The 21,494-nt window shown below is 41.2% G+C and overlaps 1 protein-coding gene across 3 annotated transcripts in view; it reads right to left on the bottom strand.

Annotated features, from left to right (window-relative positions):
- PPHLN1 (periphilin 1) overlaps positions 1–21,147 on the bottom strand; it is a 142,463-nt gene extending 121,316 nt beyond the window's left edge. For 2 of the 3 annotated variants that reach the window (XM_089673998.1, XM_089674000.1), the window contains exons 1-4: positions 21,033–21,147; positions 17,077–17,156; positions 13,506–13,558; positions 8,025–8,119 (exon numbers count right to left, since the gene is read on the bottom strand). In XM_089673998.1, coding sequence (XP_089530124.1) covers positions 8,025–8,119; position 13,506 — 96 coding nt within the window. In that variant the 5' untranslated portion in view covers positions 13,507–13,558; positions 17,077–17,156; positions 21,033–21,147. The remainder of the gene's footprint in view (positions 1–8,024; positions 8,120–13,505; positions 13,559–17,076; positions 17,157–21,032) is intronic. The other variant, XM_089673999.1, reaches the window with a different exon arrangement.
- Between the last annotated feature and the right edge of the window lie 347 nt (positions 21,148–21,494).

Raw genomic sequence — 21,494 nt, 5'->3', positions numbered from 1 at the left:
GACGTTCTTCCTGGATGGCTGTGAGGTTTAAACTATGATTAATTACGTGCATAAAGGCTTGTTTTGATGTAAGCAGTTCAAAAAAAGGTCATTTGATTTTATTATTGGCGGTATTACACTATTGTGTTCCTCATGTTTTGTCCCTGGATGGAGTAAAGTGCCTGGAGACAGTGGGATCAGTGTGATTAAGGAATCCAGGGAGGATTGTGGAGATCATTCATCCTGAGAAAGCTGTTGGATTAATATAAGCATGTGTTTTCTGGAGTGTTGGTAAGGGTACCCTTACTATAAATAGAAGTGCACACCAGCTTGCAATTTTTTTGTGGGATTGAAGGGTGATTCACATACACAGTGTTTTCACTGATTATCTCACCGTTTTTTTTCACCACTTTCACTATTAGTGACTGGATTGTGTGAGATGAATTAAGTTTATGTTATATAAAGGATAATGCAATATGTTATTTTCCTTTTTTTGAGGTACATGCACATGGGAGATCGTTAGAAGAATTTCTGAACATTTTGAACTATGATGTTATAGGACAGTGAGGGTTAACAACTGTTTGATGGACTGATTGATGGACTTCACAGTTTTTATACAAAGTTTAATTTTTGCTTATAACACTTTCACATATATAAATGTAACTATCCTTGCTTGTATCAATAGGCCCTGTGAGCATTTTCCCTACTTTATTACATTTGTGGGTACAAAATACTAGTGTGCTTCCTATAGTAAAAATTAAAGGATCAGTGTTGATTTCCTAATAACTTGACACATTTATGAGTGCTCTTGCAAGTGATTCTGATAACTGGGTGCCATATACTTTAAAATTAGAAAAGTATTAACCATATTAACCAAATACTTAACTGCTTGCAGTAACCTGTTAATGATAAATGTGTGATATCAGGCTTTGTGTCAGTTGAAGCTTGTGAATCATATTCAAAAAGGAATAGTAGCCAATGTCAAGCATGCTCAAATTTTAAAGATAAGCATGAAGCAAACAATGAAAAAGCTAGCTGAAAAACATATGTGAAGTACTTTATCATTCAAATATATTAGAAGGTAAATAAATGATTCTGAACAGAATCAGATACACACAAGTGTTGATTTACTAAAGGCAAGTAGACTGTCGATTTTTGTGAACGCAGTTGCTCTAATTTTCCTTAGTAAACATAAAAGTCATAAAGCTTCACTGTGTAAAGAATACCCAATCAGGTGCAAGGAAAAAAAAAACAAATACAGCATTTTTGCGTGCACATGATTGGATGGTAGAAATCAGAAAAGCTTCACCCCATTTGTTAAGCTCTGGGGAAAATGAGTGCAACTGCACTTGCAAACTGCACAGTCTATTTGCCTTTAGTAAATCCACCCCACACACCCAATAACCAAGACGGTTAAATCACTTTTTATATATTATTTAAAAGAATACAGTGATGGGCTCTCTCTTCCTGCTAACTGGACAGTTACATAGTTAGTCTGGTTGGAAAATAGACAAAAGACCACCCAGTTCAACCAAAAAAAAAAAAGTTATAATCCTATACCCACAGTTGATCCAGAGGAAGGCAAAAAAAACTTTTTTTTAAAGCAATCCACTGAGTTGGCCAGAACCAACTCTTCAGGGAGTCTATTCCACATTTTTACAACTCTTACTATGAAGAAACCTTTCTGTATTTGGAGATTAAATTTCTTTTCCTCCAGACGTAAAGAGTGCCCCCTTGTCCTGTGTTGACCTCAGGGTGAATAACTCAAGTTCACTATATGAACCACTGATGTATTTATATCCCCCTTTAATCTTCTCTTCTCAAGAGAGAATAAATTAAGTTCCTATAATCTTTCTTAAATAGCTGAGCTCCTCCATGCCTCTTATCAGTTTGGTTGCTCTTCTCTGTACTTTCTCCAGTTGCCCAATGATCTTTTTGTGAATTGGTACCCAAAATTGAACTGCATATTCCAGATGAGGTCTTACTAATGATTTGTACAGGGGTAAAATGATCTCTCTCTCTGGAGTCTATACTTCTTTTAATACAAAAGAGGATTTTGCTCGCTTTAGAAACCGCAGCTTGGCATTGCATGCCATTATTAAGCTTGTGATCTACCAGAACTCCCAGATCCTTCTCCACCATTGATTCCCCCAGTTGTACTCCCCCTAGTATGTATGATGCATGCATATTCTTAGCCCCCAAGTGCATAACCTTACATTTATCAACATTAAACCTCATTTGCCACATAGTTGTCCAATTAAACAGTACATTGAGGTCGGCTTGTAAATTGAAGACATCCTATAAGGACATTATTCCACTGCACAGCTTGGTGTCATCTGCAAAGATTGATATGGGATTTTTAATCCCAGACCCTATATCATTTATAAATATATTAAAAATTAAGGGTCCCAACACTGAACCTTGGGGTACACTACTGACAACCCTAGACCATTCAGAGTATGAATCATTAACCACTACTCTCTAAATAAGATCTTTTACCCAGTTTTCTATCCATTTACGTACTGATTTTTTCAAGCCCGTAGATTTTACCTTACACATAACCAAGTGTGGGGAACTGTGTCAAACGCTTTTGCAAAATCCAAGTATACCACGTTCACTGCCACCCCTCTGTCCAAGGTGCTTACCTCCTCACAAAAAGAAATCAGATTTGTTTGACAACTTCTGTCTTTCATGAATCCATGCTATCTGTTGCTAAAAATATTTTTTTCCCAGCAAGAACTCATCTATGTGATCTTTTATTAAACTCTCCAGTATCTTCCCAACTATAGATATTAAACTAACAGGTCTACAACTACATGGTAAAGATTTTGACCCCTTTTTAAATATAGGCACCACATTGGCCTTATGCCAATCCATTGGTACTATGCCAATCATTAAAGAGTCACAAAAAATTAGAAACAATTACAAACAATTGCTTTGACATGACAGAGCTCAATTCTTTAAGGACCCGTGGGTGTATTCCATCTGGTCCAGGTGCTTTATTCACCTTTATACTGACTAAATATTTTTGGATCAGGTCAATTGTGAGGCAATGTGGATCATCTGGAGCTGTGTACCCATGCCCATTATGAACACGAGCTCCCCCATGCTTCTTTGTATACACAGAGCTGAAGAAGGGAATTAATAAATTTGCCTTTTCTTTGTCCCCAGTCACCCACTCGAGTATTTTGTAAAGGCCCTACATGCTCAGACCTGACCTTTTTGCTATTAATATATTTTGAAGAATTTTTGGGGGTAGGTCCTGCTATCTTTTGCAATCTGTCGCTCATTTTCACTTTTTTGGACCTTTATTTCCTTTTTGCATATTGTTATATTCTTTGTAATGTTTAAACGATGATAGCGTTCCTTCATTTTTATATTTAATAAAAGCTCTTTTCTTATTATTTATAGCTATTTTAACTTTGGCCGTAAGCCACATAGGTTTGATTTTTAACCTTTTGAACTTACCCATGGGAATATATTTTGCAGTGTGTTCACTTACAGTCTTTTTAAAGAACTCCCATTTCTGTGTTGTGTTCATTGATGCCAATATTCCCTCCCAGTCTATGTCTTGGAGAGCAGCTCTCAGCCTTGGAAAATTAGCTCTCAAAGTTAAGTGTTTTTATTTTTCACGTATGTGCTTGATGTTTACAGCTAACAATAAATGAAATCATGTTATGGTCACTGCTACCCAGATGTACTTTTATGTAGACATTCTTAATAAGCTCTGTATGGTTTGAGATTACCAGGTCCAGCAGAGCATCATTCCTAGTTGGGGCCTCTATGAACTGTACCATAAATTTGTCCTGTAGTAGGTTTATACATTTTTGCCCTTTAACTGTTCCTGCAGTACCATAACTCCAGTCAATTTCCCCCATTAATATCACTGTCCCAGCCCTTTCAATTGAGACCTATAACAAACTCCAATGATTACATTTGTAGTACACACCCCCATGTGGAGTTGCACCCATAATGCTTCAGCCTCATCACACACTCTATCAACTAGGTCCTCTTTCACACTGTCTCTATGTGAGAAGTGATCTCAAAGCCAGACACCACCACCTTTCCTTTTTACCCTGACTTTCCAAAAGAGAACATAGCCAGGAATATTAAATAGCCCAGTCATGTGAAGAATGAAGCGAAGATTCAGCAATACCAATTAAATTATAGTTCTCTTCATGCACCAAAGCTTCCAACTCACCTAACTTGCTTGGCAGACTTCTGGCATTGGTGAACAAACACTTTAAATTCATTGACACCTTGTGCACAAGTATTTTGCATATTTTTGATTTTCATACAAACAGTACCATTTCCAATGGTTGTTTGTAACATGGGAACCTTCGTATCATCTGCCATAGTTAGAGAGCAGCAGCATACTACTAAGGTAATCCCTCCAATATCCCCTCTCCCCCAAATGCATATGTTAATAGAAGAGCCCAGCTGGCTGACACTGCTGACTTTCCCTTTTTTTTTTTAGCTGTGCTGTATATTACAGGAAACCAGTTTTATTATAGATTTGTTTTAAAAGTATATTCAGTTTTTCAATAGACATAACTGGATTAACCACTTGTCTACCAAGGCACATTTATAAACAGCATGGTAGACAAGTAATTAAATCAGGCTCAGCTGTGATTTTGATGTCGGCAAAGGACATTCTCATTAAAGTGGTCGGGTGGCACTTTTATGGGGCTCTCTGAGGGGTGTTCCCTACCGGCGGCACCCACAGTGGTTGCCATGCTCTGCCACTTCACCAGGGAGCCTGTTACCATGGGGAACTGCTTCCCTGGTGAGTGCAAGATCCTTCCTTTGACTAATGACCTTGGAGACCATGTGTTTGGTGTCACATTCTGGGTCACAGCTGTCATTCCTCGCCTACTGTAGCTAGGGATCATTATTTTTTGCCAACAAGTGTAATTCTTACATTGTGATCTTTGTATTATAGCTTGTTTTCACATTCTGTTTGATTAAAAATTGTGATGTATTTTATACATTTAAATCTGTATTTTTGACTTGTTTCATTTATGTATACACAGTATGCATACTGGAAATCAGATGGACATGTCTAGGTTTGGCAGCTCCCAGGAGAATGGTACTTGCTTGACTGCAATGTGCCAAGTGTAAAGTTTGGTGGAGGGGGATGTTTGTCAGGGGTTGGGCTTGGCCCCTTAGTTCTAGTGAAGGAAACTCTTAAGGTGTCAGCTTACAAAGACATTTTGGACAATTTTATGCTCCCAACTTTGTGGGAACAGTCTGGGGATGGCCCCTCCCTGTCCCAACATGACTGCGCACCAGTGCACAAACTAAGGTCCATAAAGACATGGATGAGCGAGTTTGGGGTGGAAAAACTTGACTGGCCTGCACAGAGTCCTGACCTCAACCCAATAGAGCACCTTTGGGATAAATTAGAGCAGAGACTATGAGCCAGGCCTTCTCGTCTGACATCAGTGCCTGACCTTACAAATGCCCTTCTGGAAGAATAGTCAAACATTCCCATAGACACACTCCTAAACCTTGTGGACAGCCTTCCCAAAAGAGTTGAAGCAGTTATTGCAAAAGGTGGGCCAACTCAACGGACTAAGACTAGGATGCCATTACAAATCATGTGCGTGTAAAGGCAGGCATCCCAATACTTTTAGCAATATAGTGCAAGTACATGGTACAATATACACATATCAGGAATATTAAAAGGTTAGAGAAACAAACACTTTAAATTGAAATGTTCTTAATGTCTAGTGTTAAGCTCTAATTTGTGACTGCCAACAGCTAGAATTGTAATGTTTCATTGGTGACCAGTGTCAAGTATAGTTTCCATACCCTGTCACAGTATAGATTACACACATAGTTACCAAGCACTGCATTTAACACACTTAAAGCCAAACTCCAGGTTTTAGTGAAGATTAGTTTGTTTGGACCAAGCTGGTCCAAAACACTACTGAGCATTACTCATTCAGAGATAGCTTTAAAGGTCATACCATATAAAAGGATAAGTTCACCATTTGTAACATGGTACACCCATGTTCAGATGTTCCCCCCGCTGGCTGTTGCAATCTGAAAAAAGAAAAAACATGGCCGCGTGGGGCTCCTACCATGTCATTCATTCACAGTATTCTGTGAATGGGGAAACTACAGGTTCCAACAGCCTTTGCAGCTGTCGGCTTACAGTTCTCAATGAACTACTAGAGAGCTGTTGAGCTCTTTAGGTAATTCATTGAGCTTCCTATCATTGTGTAACTGCTTGCTCGTATCGGAGGTACGGGCAGATCGATGCACTGAGTCTGCAGGACCATGGCATTACACCCACAATCTGCTAATCAGGGTACAATGCTTTACTGCCTATGAACAAAAAAATAAATAAATGCATTTTTTTTTTTACCTGCAAAAAAAAAAATTTAGCTTTTTTTTTTTGTAAAAAGGTGAACTTATCCTTTAACCACTTGCCTACTGGGCACTTATACTCCCTTCCTGCCCATGCCGATTTTCAGCTTTCAGTGCTGCCGGACTTTGACAATTGCACAGTCATGCAACATATCACCAATATGAAATTTTAAAAAAAATTTCACACAAATAGCTTTCTTTTGGCGGTATTTAATGGCCACTGGGTGTTGTTTCGATTATAAAATTTTGCAAAACAGGTAATTTTTCTCCTTCACTGAAGTGCGTTGATGAGGCTACACTGATAGGCGGCACTGATATGCAACAATGATGGGCACTACCTGACAGCACTGATGGGCATTGACAGGCACAGGTGGGCGGCACTGCTGGGCACCGATCATAAGTTCCCTGATGATCGGTGCCAATCCATCCTCTGACAATTACTGGTTACTTGGCAGTACTTTCCTCACGCTGTGACAGCATGAAGAAAGTGCAGCTGATAACTGGCAACTGCATTTACCCGATGATTTGCTGTGTCATTGGACACAGCTGATCATGTGGTAAAAGGACGTTGTGATTGGCCTTTTACCACATCACGTGATCAGCTGTGTCCGTAGGACACAGCGATCGCTGGAGGCGATATTACGCCCTCCCAGAAGTGGACAGCTGCGCTGTAGTTGTCATTCGGCTATAGCAAGTGGTTATACAGCACACATACAGCTGCTGCATGTTAGCAAAGTAAATAGTTAATTTGGACCTGCTTGGTTCAAACAAACTATTTAAACCACTAAAACCTGGAGACCGTTATGCTTTCCTGAATATGGAAGAACCAGTGTGCAAAGGTTAACTCTAGCTTTCGGACACTGTATTTTACACTCAGGCCTCATTCACAACATATGTGCAGAAAAACTGATGGAAATTGAGGCACAGATTTCACTTGCAGAGACGTCAGTTTACATTAGGTTTCATGCGCACTTCAACGAGTTTTATACACATTGCAGATTCCTGTGCAGAAAAAAATCTGCATGTGATGCTAGTGTTGTGGTGTAAACAGGGAACACAGACAACAATTACATTTTGTTGTGCCCTTGCAGAACACGTGCAGAAAAACTGACGTCTCTGCATGATGGTGTGGTGTGAATGAGCCCTCATATTTAAGGTGTAACATAACACATGGCGCCATTCAGCAGCCTCAATTCCAAAATCTGAATTGCAGGGTGCTTCTCCCAGCAGAGTTCTGTTGATTTTTCATTTGATGTTCTGCCTGTGAAGCCGCAATATTCAATTACAGATCCACCCAAACAGATTTGTGCATTGCACTCGCGATCCACTGATTGAAGTTGGAATGCTTTGCAGCCTCCAATGCAAAAAAATATTAAATGCACATTTTCTTCTTTTTGCAACACGAGTGTATTTATTTGTTTGTAAAAGGTGGAATATACCTTAAGGAATCAACTCCTATTGGAACTAAGCCCCTCTCCTCCATTCAACTGTCAATTGCCAAAACTTCAGAGGACACTGAACCCTCCGGCATTAGGCAGACAGATCAGCCCAACATTTTTTGGTTAACAGCATATCATATGTAGTGGTACTACAGAAGTCTGAGGTAGCCAAGTATAATTTAATGGAACAGTATGTAAAATATGTGGCGACTAGTCAAAAAAAATACTCACATCTGGAGGAATGTCACGTGGAGGAAGGCGGTGTCTAGGAACCCTCTCATATTCATATCGACCGTCAGCCCACAAATCATCTTTTCTGTACTCCACTAAATTAAAGATGTATCATTTTTAATTAAAATAGATCTGAACTGCATAAACCCAGAGTGCATAACATTTTCCCTCAATAAGAAAAAAAAAAAAACAAACTAAAAAAATTACCATTAAATTGTCAGATCACTCAAATGTGATATTAAAATCAATACATGATATATAGCAGCGTTTTTCAACCACTGTGCCGCGGCACACTAGTGTGCCGTGAGATATTGTCTGGTGTGCCGTGGGAAAAATTCCAATTTCATCTGTAACATGTGGCTTCGGCTCACAAATAGACCAATCATTAGAATCTAATGATTCAGTGGTCGGCAAGCCGCGGCTCGCGAGCCACATGCGGCTCTTTACCCAGTCTAATGCGGCTCTTCTGTGTGCCGGGCGCCTGCTCCCCTCCCTCCTCTCGGTCGGCCGCTCCCCTGCCTCCTCTCGGTTGGCAGCCCCAAAAGTCCGCGCGGACCTTTTAATCCGGCTTGCGGATGTGGCTGTCAGGATGTGTGTAGGCGGGGCAGCGTGCCGAACGTGAGGGGAGGGGAGCTAGGCTCCTCTCACAGTCCGCCCTGAAGACCCGAACGGCGCGGGAAGACAGCGAGAGGAACGCAAAAGGTAAGTGAATTGACACGGGGGACTTGGCTTACTAGAAGGGGGGGGGGGGAATAGTACTGTGGGGGATGAAATACTATATGAGGGATGAAATACTATATGGGGGGATGAAATACTATATGGGGGATGAATTACTATATCGGGGATGAATTACTATATGAGGGATGAAATACTATATGGGGGGATGAAATACTATATGGGGGGATGAAATACTATATGGGGGGATGAAATACTATATGGGGGGATGAATTACTATATGAGGGATGAAATACTATATGGGGGGATGAAATACTATATGAGGGATGAAATACTATATGGGGGATGAATTACTATATGAGGGATGAATTACTGTATGAGGGATGAAATACTATATGGGGGGATGAAATACTATATGAGGGATGAAATACTATATGAGGGGATGAAATACTATATGGGGGGATGAAATACTATATGGGGGATGAAATACTATATGAGGGATGAAATACTATATGAGGGATGAATTACTATATGAGGGATGAAATACTATATGGGGGGATGAAATACTATATGGGGGGATGAAATACTATATGGGGGGATGAAATACTATATGAGGGATGAATTACTATGGGGGATGAATTACTATATGGAGGATGAATTACTATATGGGGGATTAATTACTATGCTTACTATGGGGGAATATTACTATACTTACTATGGATGACACATACACATCATTCATCTACTCTTGGTCCGGCCCCCGGGTCCAATTATAAAATACTTTATTATTTCATAATAAAGTAATTATAAAATAATTTCTTTGTGTTTGATTCCTATTCAAGAGAATTACTTTATATATAGTCAATATAGGCACAGAGGTAAATTTTTTTAACATTTTCTAATGGTGGTGTGCCTCGTGATTTTTTTCATGAAAAAAGTGTGCCTTTGCACAAAAAAGGTTGAAAAACACTGATATATAGTTTAATCACCTAACATTTCTTGGAGAAAAAGTTCCCACGTCTCCACATTGTGGCCATTATGAGAGGCCATTGCTTCCTGTACAATTGTTTACTTATTTTACATTAAAGCAAATGCGACCTGGCTTGGCTAAAAAGTTGCAAAGGTGTTAACAGTGCTGATGTGCATGCACAACCCCTGCAGAACACCTGTGAACAGTACATGAGTGCCTCCACATTTGTACACATCTTAACACCCTATTCCCTCCTGGCACTAACCCCCAATTTACTCCTCAAATGCCAAAACATCATAGGATATTATAGGCTCTGGCTTTTATTGGAGAGTTGAATTGCAGGCAGGGAGTGGTGCTTAGCACGCAGAAGGGGCAGGCAGAATCTTGATTCGTGCAGAATGTAAAGCCCCATGGGTCTAGAATTCAAGGGTATTTAACAGTGGCAGAGGGATGGGTTTGAAGACTAACACAAGTAATAGCATAAACCAAAAGGTGTATACACACAAGAACAAAAAAGCCAAGAGCTTTTTTATAAGTCTCCAAGAGATAACAGGACAACTGGAGACTCTGCTCGCCACTATCTAAATACAGTTAGGTCCCCATATATTTGGACACAGGCACAGTTTTAGTTTTTTTCAAGTATTTACCAAAACATATTTAAGCTATAGTTATATAAGGGATATGGGCTGAAAGTGCACACTCTCAGGTGTAATTTGAGGGTATGTGCATCCAAATTGGGGGAAGGGTTTAGGAAATACAGCTCTTAAGAGCAACCATTCCCCCTTTTTCAAGGGACCAAAAGTAACTGGACAAATGAATATAATCATAAATAAAAATGTTCATTTTTAACATTTTGAGAATCCTTTACTGGCAATGACTGCCGGAAGTCTGGAACCCATGGACATTACCAAAGACTGGGTTTCCTTCTTTCTGAAGTTTTGCCAGGCTCTAACTGCAGCTGTCTTCAATTGTTCTTTGTTTGTGGGTCTGTCTTTAGTTTTGCAAGTGAAATGGATGCTCAGTTGGGTTGAGATCAGGTGATTGATTCCAGCTATTGCAGAATATTCCACTTCTTTTCCTTCAAAAGCTCCAGGGTTGCTTTTGCAGTATGTTTTGGATCATTGTCCATCTGTACTGTGAAACGCTGTCCAATCAACTTTGCTGCATTTGGCTAAATCTGGGGTGACAGTATCTCTCTAAACACTGCAGAATTCATCCAGCTGCTTCTGTCTTATCAAACACCAATGACCCAGTGCCACTGGAAGCCATGTATGCCCATGCCATCACACTGCCTCCACCATGTTTTACAGATGACGTTGTGTGCTTTGGATCATGAGCTGTCCCAAGCCTTCTCCACACTCTTTTCTTCCCGTCATTCTGCAACAAATTAATCTTAGTCTCATCCGTCCAAAGAATGCTTTTCCAGAACTGGTCTGGCTGTTTTAGATGTTTTTTTGGCAAACTCTAATCTGGCTTTTCTATTCTTCAGGTTTATGAATGGTTTGCACCTTGTGGTGAACCCTCTGTATTTATCCTTCTGAAGTCTTCTCTTGATTGTAGACTTTGACAATAATACGCCCACCTCCTGGAGAGTGTCCTTTACTTGTCTGGATGTTGTAAATGGGTTTTTCTTTACTATAGAGAGGATCCTGCGATCATCCACCACTGCTGTCTTCCATGGACGTTCATGCCTTTTTATGTTGCTGAGATCACCAGTGCATTCTTCTTTCCTCAGAATGTACCAAACTGTTGATTTGGCCACTCCTAATGTTGCAGCCATCTCTCTGATGGATTTGTTTTGTTTTTGAAGCCTTACAATGGCCTATTTCACTTTCATGGACAGCTCCTTTGAACACATGATGTAGGTTCAAAGCATTAGATCCCAAAAGCAAATACCACACTTAGAATCAACGCCAGACCTCTTACTTGCTTAACTGATGAAGAAATAATGGAGTAGCCCACACCTGCTCATGAAACAGCTTTTGATTCAATTGTCCAATTACTTTTGGTCCCATGAAAAAGGAGGGATGGCTACTCTTAAGAGCTGTAACTACTAAACCCTTCCTCCAATTTGGATGTACATACCCTCATTTTAAACCTGACAGTGTGCACTTTCAGTCCATATCCATTATATATCTATAGCTTGAATATGTTTTGATAAATACTTGAAAAAATACTAAAATTGTGCCTGTGTCCAAATATATACAGACCTAACTGCATATCTGTATTGAACTGTATTGTAATTGTACTGTCCCCCTTTATATTGTAATGTGTTCCGTAAAATGTTGGCACATTATAAATACTAAATAATACTGTACACATGAAATATATTTGTAGACATACCTTTAGTAGAAGGTTAACAGTTAAATAAAGATATGTGCACATTTGTATATCAATGCTTTCCACCCTCATCATTCCTATAACCAACGGCACAAACCTCATAGCTTGACCATCAGCTGAAGATGCTGGGTCTTCAAAAAAGGGGCTGTTCCTCACTTCAAAAAACTGCCTTAGTGTGCATGCACTGCTTTCATCAACAGTCTTCAAAGGAGAGCAGTTCTTACAAGTAGACAGTCTCTCCATTAAAGTCTATAATTATAACCCACCCATGAGTAGTAGGGTGGCTTCAGGGAAAATTAAGCAAAGCCTCAAACCACAACATCAATAGATGGGGGATCATTTGATCTATGGTCTGTGTTAGGGTTTATAGGGGTAAAATGGGAGGTGAGGGGTGCATTTGGGTAATTTGATAGCAAACCTGTCTTTATCCTTTAATTTGAGGCGTAGGTGGGCGCCTTGTATTTGGCACATTAATTTCAGTGTATTGCAGAAGGAAAATATGGCAAAGATTTTAAAATCAATCAGCAGCAAGAGACTATAACAATCTACAAAACCAGTTCAAGAGTCAGAAAAGACCTTTAATGACATTTCTACTATTTATAATTTTCTCAGGCACATCTTTCTCTGTTCTACACAAGTCTAACAGAGGCAGGTTTGGAAACTCACATTAACTAATATGATTGCAAAGCAGGGGCTATGCTAGCTTCCCTTTCACCTAGGGAAAAATTACTATGTCAGGAGAGTATGTTTTAGAGGTTGCTACAACATTGAGCAGCACAGTGGCTAAATGGTAAGCACTTCCGCCTGGCAGCACTGGGGTCATTGGTTCGAATCCCAACCATGGCACCACCTGCCTGGAGTTTGCATTTCTCCCTTATGACTGCATAGGTTTCCTCCAGCTACTCAGGTTTCCTCCCACATTCTAAAGACATGATGGTAGGTGAATTGGCTACTGTCTAAATTGGCCTTGGTATGTTATGAACGTGAGTTAGGGACCTTAGATTGAACGCTCTGAGAGTTAGGGACTGATGTGAATGTACAATATACATATATGTGCATGTATATGTAAAGCACTGCGTAAATTGACGACACTATATAAGTACATGTAATAAATATATTATTAATAATACAGGATTTATATAGCGCCAACAGTTTGCTCAATAAACATTGTATGTATAGAAGTCCATTGCTTGACAGCTGACACTCAAAGAGGAGGAAATACATGCATTTCACATGTCAGTTTCTACCAGAGACAGCAACACAAATCTGTTGATGCTAGTGGGGAGAATCATGACCACCCTAAGGTTTTCACTGTTACTTCCCCTCATTTCTTATCCTTGTCTCAAAATCTCTCTCTAATGGGAACACATACAGCAATTATAAAAAAACTCAAAGAACCTGTTTCCAAGACTATATGATATAAATAAGATGGGCTTTAATAGACATTCCAAGTAATAGGCAGCTGAAAATCAAAAAAACTTTAAAGTTATACTTACTTCTATCACTTTTTTATTTTTCGTCAGAAATTAACCACATTCAAAACAGATTTCTGTTAGAAAAATAAAAAATAATTAGATCATAGAACAGTATAGATAGCAAATACAAGCTGGAAACTTAAAACAAAGTTTTGTTATGAGAAACAAAAACAGAATTAAAGCAGAATGAAAACCTTAAAAAAAAAAAAAAAACAAAACAAAAAAAAAAAACCCTTTTTATCGTCTTTTAGGTTTAGATTCTTCTATGGCTTTTTTTTTTTAAATAATATTAAATAGATGCGGTTATTAACAAGGGTATGCACTGATGAGTCAGCAACAAACATCAATGTAATAGCACTTGAAGGCCATGAGAAGTACAAATGCCAGAAACAAACAGCTGGTATAGGTACAAACCATAATACACACACTTACATGTCACATAACAGCTGAAGACAAGATCACTAATGTAACCTATCCTGATTGGGGCTAGAGAGGTAACATACTGAAGAATTTCGACCAAATTCTACCAAATTATTTTGGACAACCAATGGCAATATAGGTCAATTTATATATAGGTAAGGTCTTGGTTTTTGAGAGCTGGTTTGGCTGAGCTGGGATGACGCCCCGTACACATACACAGAAGTCCTATGTGTGGCTAAGTGTATACAAACGCTGGTGGGCAGTAAGAAACAGTTATGACAAAAGAGGCCAATAGAGTCTCTTCTGTCATAAAAATCCTACCCGTCTTCTTTACAACATTTTAATGTCATTGAGAACACTTGAAAATCTAGATGTATTTTTTTTATTTCAGTGGTTCCCAACCTCAGTCCTTAAGTGCCCCCAACAGTTCATGTTTTCCATTAAATCCATTGTCAATGGCTTGGCATTTACAAAAGCTATTTTAGCTAAGGACTGGGTGCTCTTAAGGACTGAGCTTGGGAACCACAGGCTGAATTTACTGTAAATGGACAGCCTGTTAAACTGAGCCACAGCAATTACCAGTAACAAAGTTTACTTTTACTGAATGTTTACTAGTGCTTCCAACAAATTAAAGCAGCACTAAACCACGATCGTCTAGGTCAGCAATGGGCAAACTACGGCCCGGCGGACCTTTTAATCCGGCCCGCGGAGCTAGGCTCCCGCTAGGCTCCTCTCACAGTCCACCCTGAAGACCGGTGTAGCATGAAAATCTGTCTCCTATGAGGATCTGTCCCCCTCGACGTATCTGCGCATGTGCCGGAGATCGCCGATCGGCTGCTAATGCCTGAAACTGGCACATGCGCAGGTACGTCGAGGGGGACAGATCCTCATAGGAGACAGATTTTCATGCTACACCGGAACTGCGCGGGAACACGGCGAGAGGAACGCGCGGAGCAAAGGTAAGTGAATTGACACAGGGGGGACTTAATATGGGGGATGAATTAGTATGGGGGATGAATTACTATGGGGGATGAATTACTATATGGGGGATGAATTACTATATGGGGGATGAATTACTATATGGGGGATGAATTACTATATGGGGGATGAATTACTATATGGGGGATGAAATACTATATGGGGGATGAATTACTATGCTTACTATGGGGGAATATTACTATACTTACTATGGATGACACATACACATCATTCATCTACTCTTGGTCTGGCCCCCGGGTCCAATATATGAACCCATTGTGGCCCTCAAGTCAAAAAGTTTGCCCACCCCTGGTCTAGGTGATTCTAGCTTAAAATGTAAAGTACGCACAACATACCGCTATGTTTGCCCTCCTGCAGAGCTGGCAGTTAAGGTAGGATATGCCTCGCCACTCTGGGTGCCATTTCTTCCTCCTTTGGTCATTAAGTGCCATTGATTAAGTAACAACACCATGTATGCCCACTCAACTCTTTTTCCCAGTGTCTTAGAGGTTTACCACAGGCATGTGTACAAAACAAATATTATTGCCAGGGAAGAAAGGAATTGTTTTTCCCTCAGAAAAAGACTCTTCCAACAAAAAACCCTACCTCTGAGCAATTTTTTTTATTTTTGAGATTAGTTCCACTATTTAAGCCGCAGTTAAGGCAGGAAGAAAACAACGTTACCCTAAGAGTGGTGCACTGCAAGGGTAAAATGCTAGTCTAGTGTAGGGGTAAAGGAACACTTTTGCAGCGATCGCCTAGGGGCAATCGGATGCGGAAGTTGTCTTCCCCCCCCTCCCTCCCCATAGTCTTCAGGGACACGTGACAGGTCCCAGAAAACTACAGGACCATTCATAAAGTGCATGTGCAGTGAGCGCCCAGCTGTGAAGCCGGAAGCTGTCACAGCTGGGTGCCAGTACTGAAGATGTAGGCGCCGGGAACACCAGACGGCCGGTGAAACAGGCTGCCGGGGGGGGGGGATGGGTCTCACACCGCGGGATCAAGGGACAGGTAAGTGTCCATTTTTTAAACGTCATCAGCTACAGTTTTACACTGGAACTCTGCATTAAGCATTGGTGCTAGATACCAGTATCTGTTACTATTGACTGCATTGGAGGAATTCACTACAAATGATTATTTCTCCTTTGCAGGCTACATGATAAGGCATGATCTTCATACCATGAGGGAGTACATATGTCCTGTGGACTGGAGAAAAAACCTCTGCCGATTGAAACTGGCTACACTGCCATTTTCTTGCTTTATTTGAATCTGTACCACACCACATTCTGCGTTAGGTGATTTAAGTCACTTTGACACCAAAACAGGCTTTAGCCTAGTACAGACATACACCTTGTGACAAATGGCCTGGATATTTGATTTCTCTATTAATACACTTGTGTATCGAATGGAAGGGTCCTACAATATTATATAATTGCTCCTGAAATGATATACTGCACTTTTTAATACGCCTTGGGGTCGCTATAAAAGCAACTTAGTCTGTAGTTATTATCCCCTTGAAACATGTCTGTCTTTTAAATGTTTCTATATGTCTGGGGTGGGGGTCAATTAGACAGTTTTCTAGTGGTCAGTTGGCTACTAAAGTTATTTTTTGATAAATTAAAGTGGTTGTAAATGCTCAAGGTTTTTTACCTTCATGCATTCTATGTAAAAAACCTTCTCTATGCAGCATCTCCCCCCAGCTCCCCCCCCCCCCCCCCCAATACTCACCTAAGCCCCCTCCCGATCCAGCAATGTGCACTGGAGTCTTGGCTATCCCAGGACTCCCTCTCCTCATTGGCTGCTGTCAATCACAACCAGTGAGCCAATGGGGTGAGAGAGCGGGGGCAGGGCCGAGCCACGGCTCAGTGTGTGTGAATGGAAACACGGGGCAGTGGCTGGGGACTGCACATGCTTGGGTGCCCCCATAGCAAGCTGCTTGCTGTGGGAGGACCCGATAGGAGGGAGGGGCCAGAAGCACCAGCAGGGAAACTGAGAAAAGGAGGATTCGGGCTGCCCTGTGCAAAACCATTGCACACATCAGATAAGTACAGACATGTTTGTTATTTTTATTTTTTTTAAATGTAAGCTCTTAGAGTCACTTTAAAGTGGTTGTAAACCCTTACATATACTCAGTGAAGTGACTGGCCTCAGGTGATACAAAGAGATGAAACAAATCATCCGACATACATCATACCTGTTTATCTGCAGTCCCCTCTACCTCTATTCAAAGTGAGGAATGTATCAGCAAACAGAAATGACACTCGGCGCTCTTACCTGAAACAGTTAAAAAATACACATTATAGAGGGATATATTTTGTACATACAGTATATTGCCAAAAGTTATGGACACACCTCCAAATCATCCAATTCAGGTTTTCCAATCACCTCCATGGCCACAGGTGTATGAAATAAAGCACCTAGGCATGCAGACTGCTTCTACAAACATTTGTGAAAGAATGGCACACTCTCAGGAGCTCAGTGAATTCAAGTGTGGTACCGTGATAAGTTGCCACCTGTGCAATAAATCCATCCGTGAAATTTCCTTGCTATGAAAGATTCCATGGTCAACTGTTAGTGGTATTATAATAAAGTGGAAGGAACTGGGAACAGCAACTCAGCCACAAAGTGGTAGGCCACGTAAAATGACAGAGCGGGGTCAGCACATGATGAAGCGTACAGTGAGCAGAAGTCGCCAACTGTCTGCACATTCAATAGCTAAAGACCTCCAAACTTTCTGTTGCCTTTAGACTACCAAAACAGTGCGTATAGATCTTCATGGAATGGGTTTCCATGTCTGAGCAGCTGCATCCAAGCTTTACATCACCAAGTGCACTGCAAAGTGTTGGATGCGGTGGTGTAACGCACACCACCACTAGAATCTAGAGCAGTGGAGATGTGTTCTCCGGAGTGATGAATCACGATTCTGTCTGGCAAGCCGATCTACGTGTCTGAGCTTGGTGGTTGCCAGAAGCACGGTACTTGTCTGACTGCATTGTGCCAAGTGTAAAATTTGGAGGAGGGGGGATTATAGTGGGGGGATGCTTGTCAGGGGTTGGGATTGACCCCATAGTTCTAGTGAAGGAAACTCTTAAGGTGTCAGCATACAAAGACATTTTGGACAATTTCATGCTCCCAACTTTGTGGGAACAGTCTGGGGATGGCCCCTTCCTGTTCCAATATGACTGCGCAGCAGTGCACAAACCAGGGTCCATAGACATGGATGAGTGAGTTTTAGGTGGAGGAACTGGACTGGTCTACACAGAGTCCTGACCTCAACCCAATAGAACACCTTTGGGATGAATTAGAGCGGAGACTGCGAGCCAGACCTTCTCGTCCGACATCAGTGCACAAATGCTATTCTGGAAGACTGGCCAAACATTCCCATAGACACACTCCTAAACCTTGTGGACAGCCTTCCCAGAAGAGTTGAAGCAGTTATAGCTGCAAAGGGTGGGCCAACTCAATATTGAAACTGGAACAAAGCGCATGGGCTCAATCCTGGACCGGCCAGGGATCACGGCGCTCCGGAAGTGATGTCACTACAACCTGGACACGCATGCACGCAAAGCGCTTTGTCGTGGTTACCAGCTGAGCTTGCATTCTCTTCCCAGGGTTCTACTTGCACTCCGTTCCAGTTTTAGTGACATCACTTCCAGAGAGCTGCAATCCCCGGCCAGTCCAGGATTCGCATCAAGAAGTATCTTCCCAGTCCGGGGACGCAGGTGAGCAGGAATTCCACCTTACAGCCTTGTGACACCATTGTTCTGCAAGTTGGGATACATTTTTAACCATTTGCTTAATAAAGATATACCTCCACGAGATGAACATTGACTCATAGCCACAGTCTTCCTAGCACGGTCTTCTTGGGCTTACAACTCAATATTGAACCCTACGGACTAAGGCTGGGATGCCAGTAAAGTTCACGTGCGTGTAAAGGCAGTCATCTCAATACTTTTGGCAATACAGTGTATTCCACGTTTGGGTTTTACAACCACTTTATAGTGAAACTAAACCCTCCTATCCTTTTCAGCTAAGGAAGCTGACATCTTGGCCTCTGTTGTGCAACTGTCATGGTGCACATGTGATCAGTTATGACACCAGTCATTTGGTGGTTTGACAGTTTGGTTAAGGACAAAATCAACTCTGATAAGCCAGCATTCCCACTACGCCTGGAATGTAACGGTTTTTAGAAACTGTTAGACAGATGGGTTTAGTTCCACTTTAAGTTGGTTTGGAAGTGTATGTCTTTGTTGGGTTTTGCAGAGTAACACCCAAACTTTTTATTAAATAGTACTTTTCACTTTTGGCTTCGGAATCAAGATTTTGTTTCTCCTAATATGTTTTTTTTAATCAGGGTTTTTCCTGCCTTTTGAAAAAAACTTGAGGGAGAACCCTTCCCTGCTCTGCCCAAAAACTGAAAAAAGAAAAATGTTTTCCCTAGAGATATACTAAGTCTAGGTTCACATCTAAGCATTTTGCAGAAATGCACTACAGTCCACTTAACATGATTTCCTATGGGACACGCTCACATCTCCACCCGATGCGTTTTTTGGATAGTGTTGGAGACTTTTTTTTTTAAATACAAAACATTGCGTTTTTGGTTCAATAGAGGTTAATGGAGACACTGCAGAAATGCATGTGATGCATTTTTGATATGTTTTAATATGCCAAGCAAAAAGTTGGGAAAAAAACCCCTGCAAAACATCAAAAATGCGTCATAAAAAAAGTGCAAAAACGCACCACAAAAAAGCACTGCAGAAATGGATCAAACGCAAACTACATAGGTGTGAACCTAGCCTAAAGGAGCTTTCTTTTCCAGGTTAGAGGCCATAAGGGGGATCGGGGGGAGGGTATAACTCCTGTGTTTTTTCACAGTGTTCTACTGAGATTTCCTTTAAAGTGTAAGATCAACTTTTCAGAAAATAAATAGATGAATACCATACACCCTCCTCATTTCTGGGCCCTGCTGTACTTACCTCCACAGCTGCAGAGTTGTCAGTGCCCACGCAGCCAATACAGGGGCCCGTGTGTTTTGAAATCCCCACTCTTTTTCCCCTCTTCTTTCTGCAGTGCTTCTATGACAGATCAGAGCAATTCTGATTGGTAAATGGCAGTTGTATAGCTAAGGAAATTCCCCCCCAGAACCAGTGTTTCCACAGGAAGAATTCTCTTCTATTTGGAATTTCTTTTCAATCTCAGTGATAACGGTCACCAGCACAAAACGAGAGAGAAACTCTTCCTACAGGGACACCGCCATAAAAACTGATAAGGGTTCTAATCCATCTCTGTTCTCTCCAGACTTAAAGTGTTACTAAACCCACAACAGTAAAATCAGTCTGTATATGCAGTAAAGCACGCTTGTTATACTCACCGTGGAACCTAAGGGGTTAATCCTCTGCATTGTATAAAAAGGCTATCTAATCCTGTCTCTGTTCCTCCTCTTCTACAGTCCAAAAATCAATCGTCTGATAGAATAGAGCCTTTGGATGGAAGCTGCACATGCTCAGTTTGGCTTGTATTGCTAGAAAGTTTTTTTTTTTTTTATTGGGAGAGTGCATGTAATCAGTATAGGCCCAATCTGCACTGTCCGGAGGGTCAGGGGTCCTGAAGCCTCATAGGAGAGAATGAAAATTCCTCCTACATTCTTTAACCAGTGCTCAGCTGCACACTGACAGAAGTCACAAGACTGCTATATACTGCTGATGAAAAAAGGTATTTAGCAGTTGATATTTACTAAAATAATTGCATTTCCATGTTGTGTGTACTGTGGGAGACCAGATATAGTGATTGCAGGGTCCTTTTAAAAATCAAATGTGTTGCCTTCAGATCTGCTGTAGGAAGCAGCATGCTGTGTAATGTAACAAGTTCCTCCTAGATCAGAGGCCCCTGCCTTCTGCTGGTCATGCAGGGAGAGGCTGATAAGACACAGAATGAGACTTGGGGAATGTCATCAGACAGGCTCCCCTTCCCTCCCTGAAGAACACAGGAGATGCTGTTACAGGGTGGAGGCGTGTAGAACATGTGGCCCCAGGGCCAGCCTGGAGAGTAGAACGCCAGGCTGTGCCCCGCTCTCACACCTCGGGGATCCCCGTCCTCTCAGTAGCCGCTTAGCACACTAACAGAGCCGGGACACAACCATGGAACACTCACCCCGGCAGCAGGTGTAGCCTTTTCTTCCTCTTCTCCTTCTTTTTTCAAGTCTTCCGGATCGCACACAACTTCCTGTGTTGCCTTGCGCAGGCCACGTGACACTACGCCGTCAAGATCTACGGAGACTCGTCTGGGACAATCTTCCTCGATGGTCGAATCATCCCTGTAGTTGCCATAACAACTCTGTTCATCGCTCAGTACTATCCTCTCATTATATTGCTACAATGTCATGTAGCTAGCAATAGGAAACAAAGAATCTTCTGTCTCACAAACCTGCAAGACATTGTTACAGTAAAACCAAAGAAAAAAACATTTTTTTTTAACTACTTCAATACCAGGCACTTTCTTGCCCATGTCAATGTTCAGCTTTCAGCGCTATCGCACTTTGACAATTGTGAGGTCATGCAACACCAAGCCTGGCCGTACATTATACAATTTTCTTTAGAAAATTGCTTTAGATTT

This window comes from Staurois parvus, unplaced genomic scaffold (genome assembly GCF_062004578.1).
Source record: "Staurois parvus isolate SC_StPar_1 unplaced genomic scaffold, SC_StPar_1.0 ptg000147l, whole genome shotgun sequence".
NCBI lineage: Eukaryota > Metazoa > Chordata > Amphibia > Anura > Ranidae > Staurois > Staurois parvus.
This window is presented reverse-complemented; position numbering and strand designations above follow the sequence as displayed.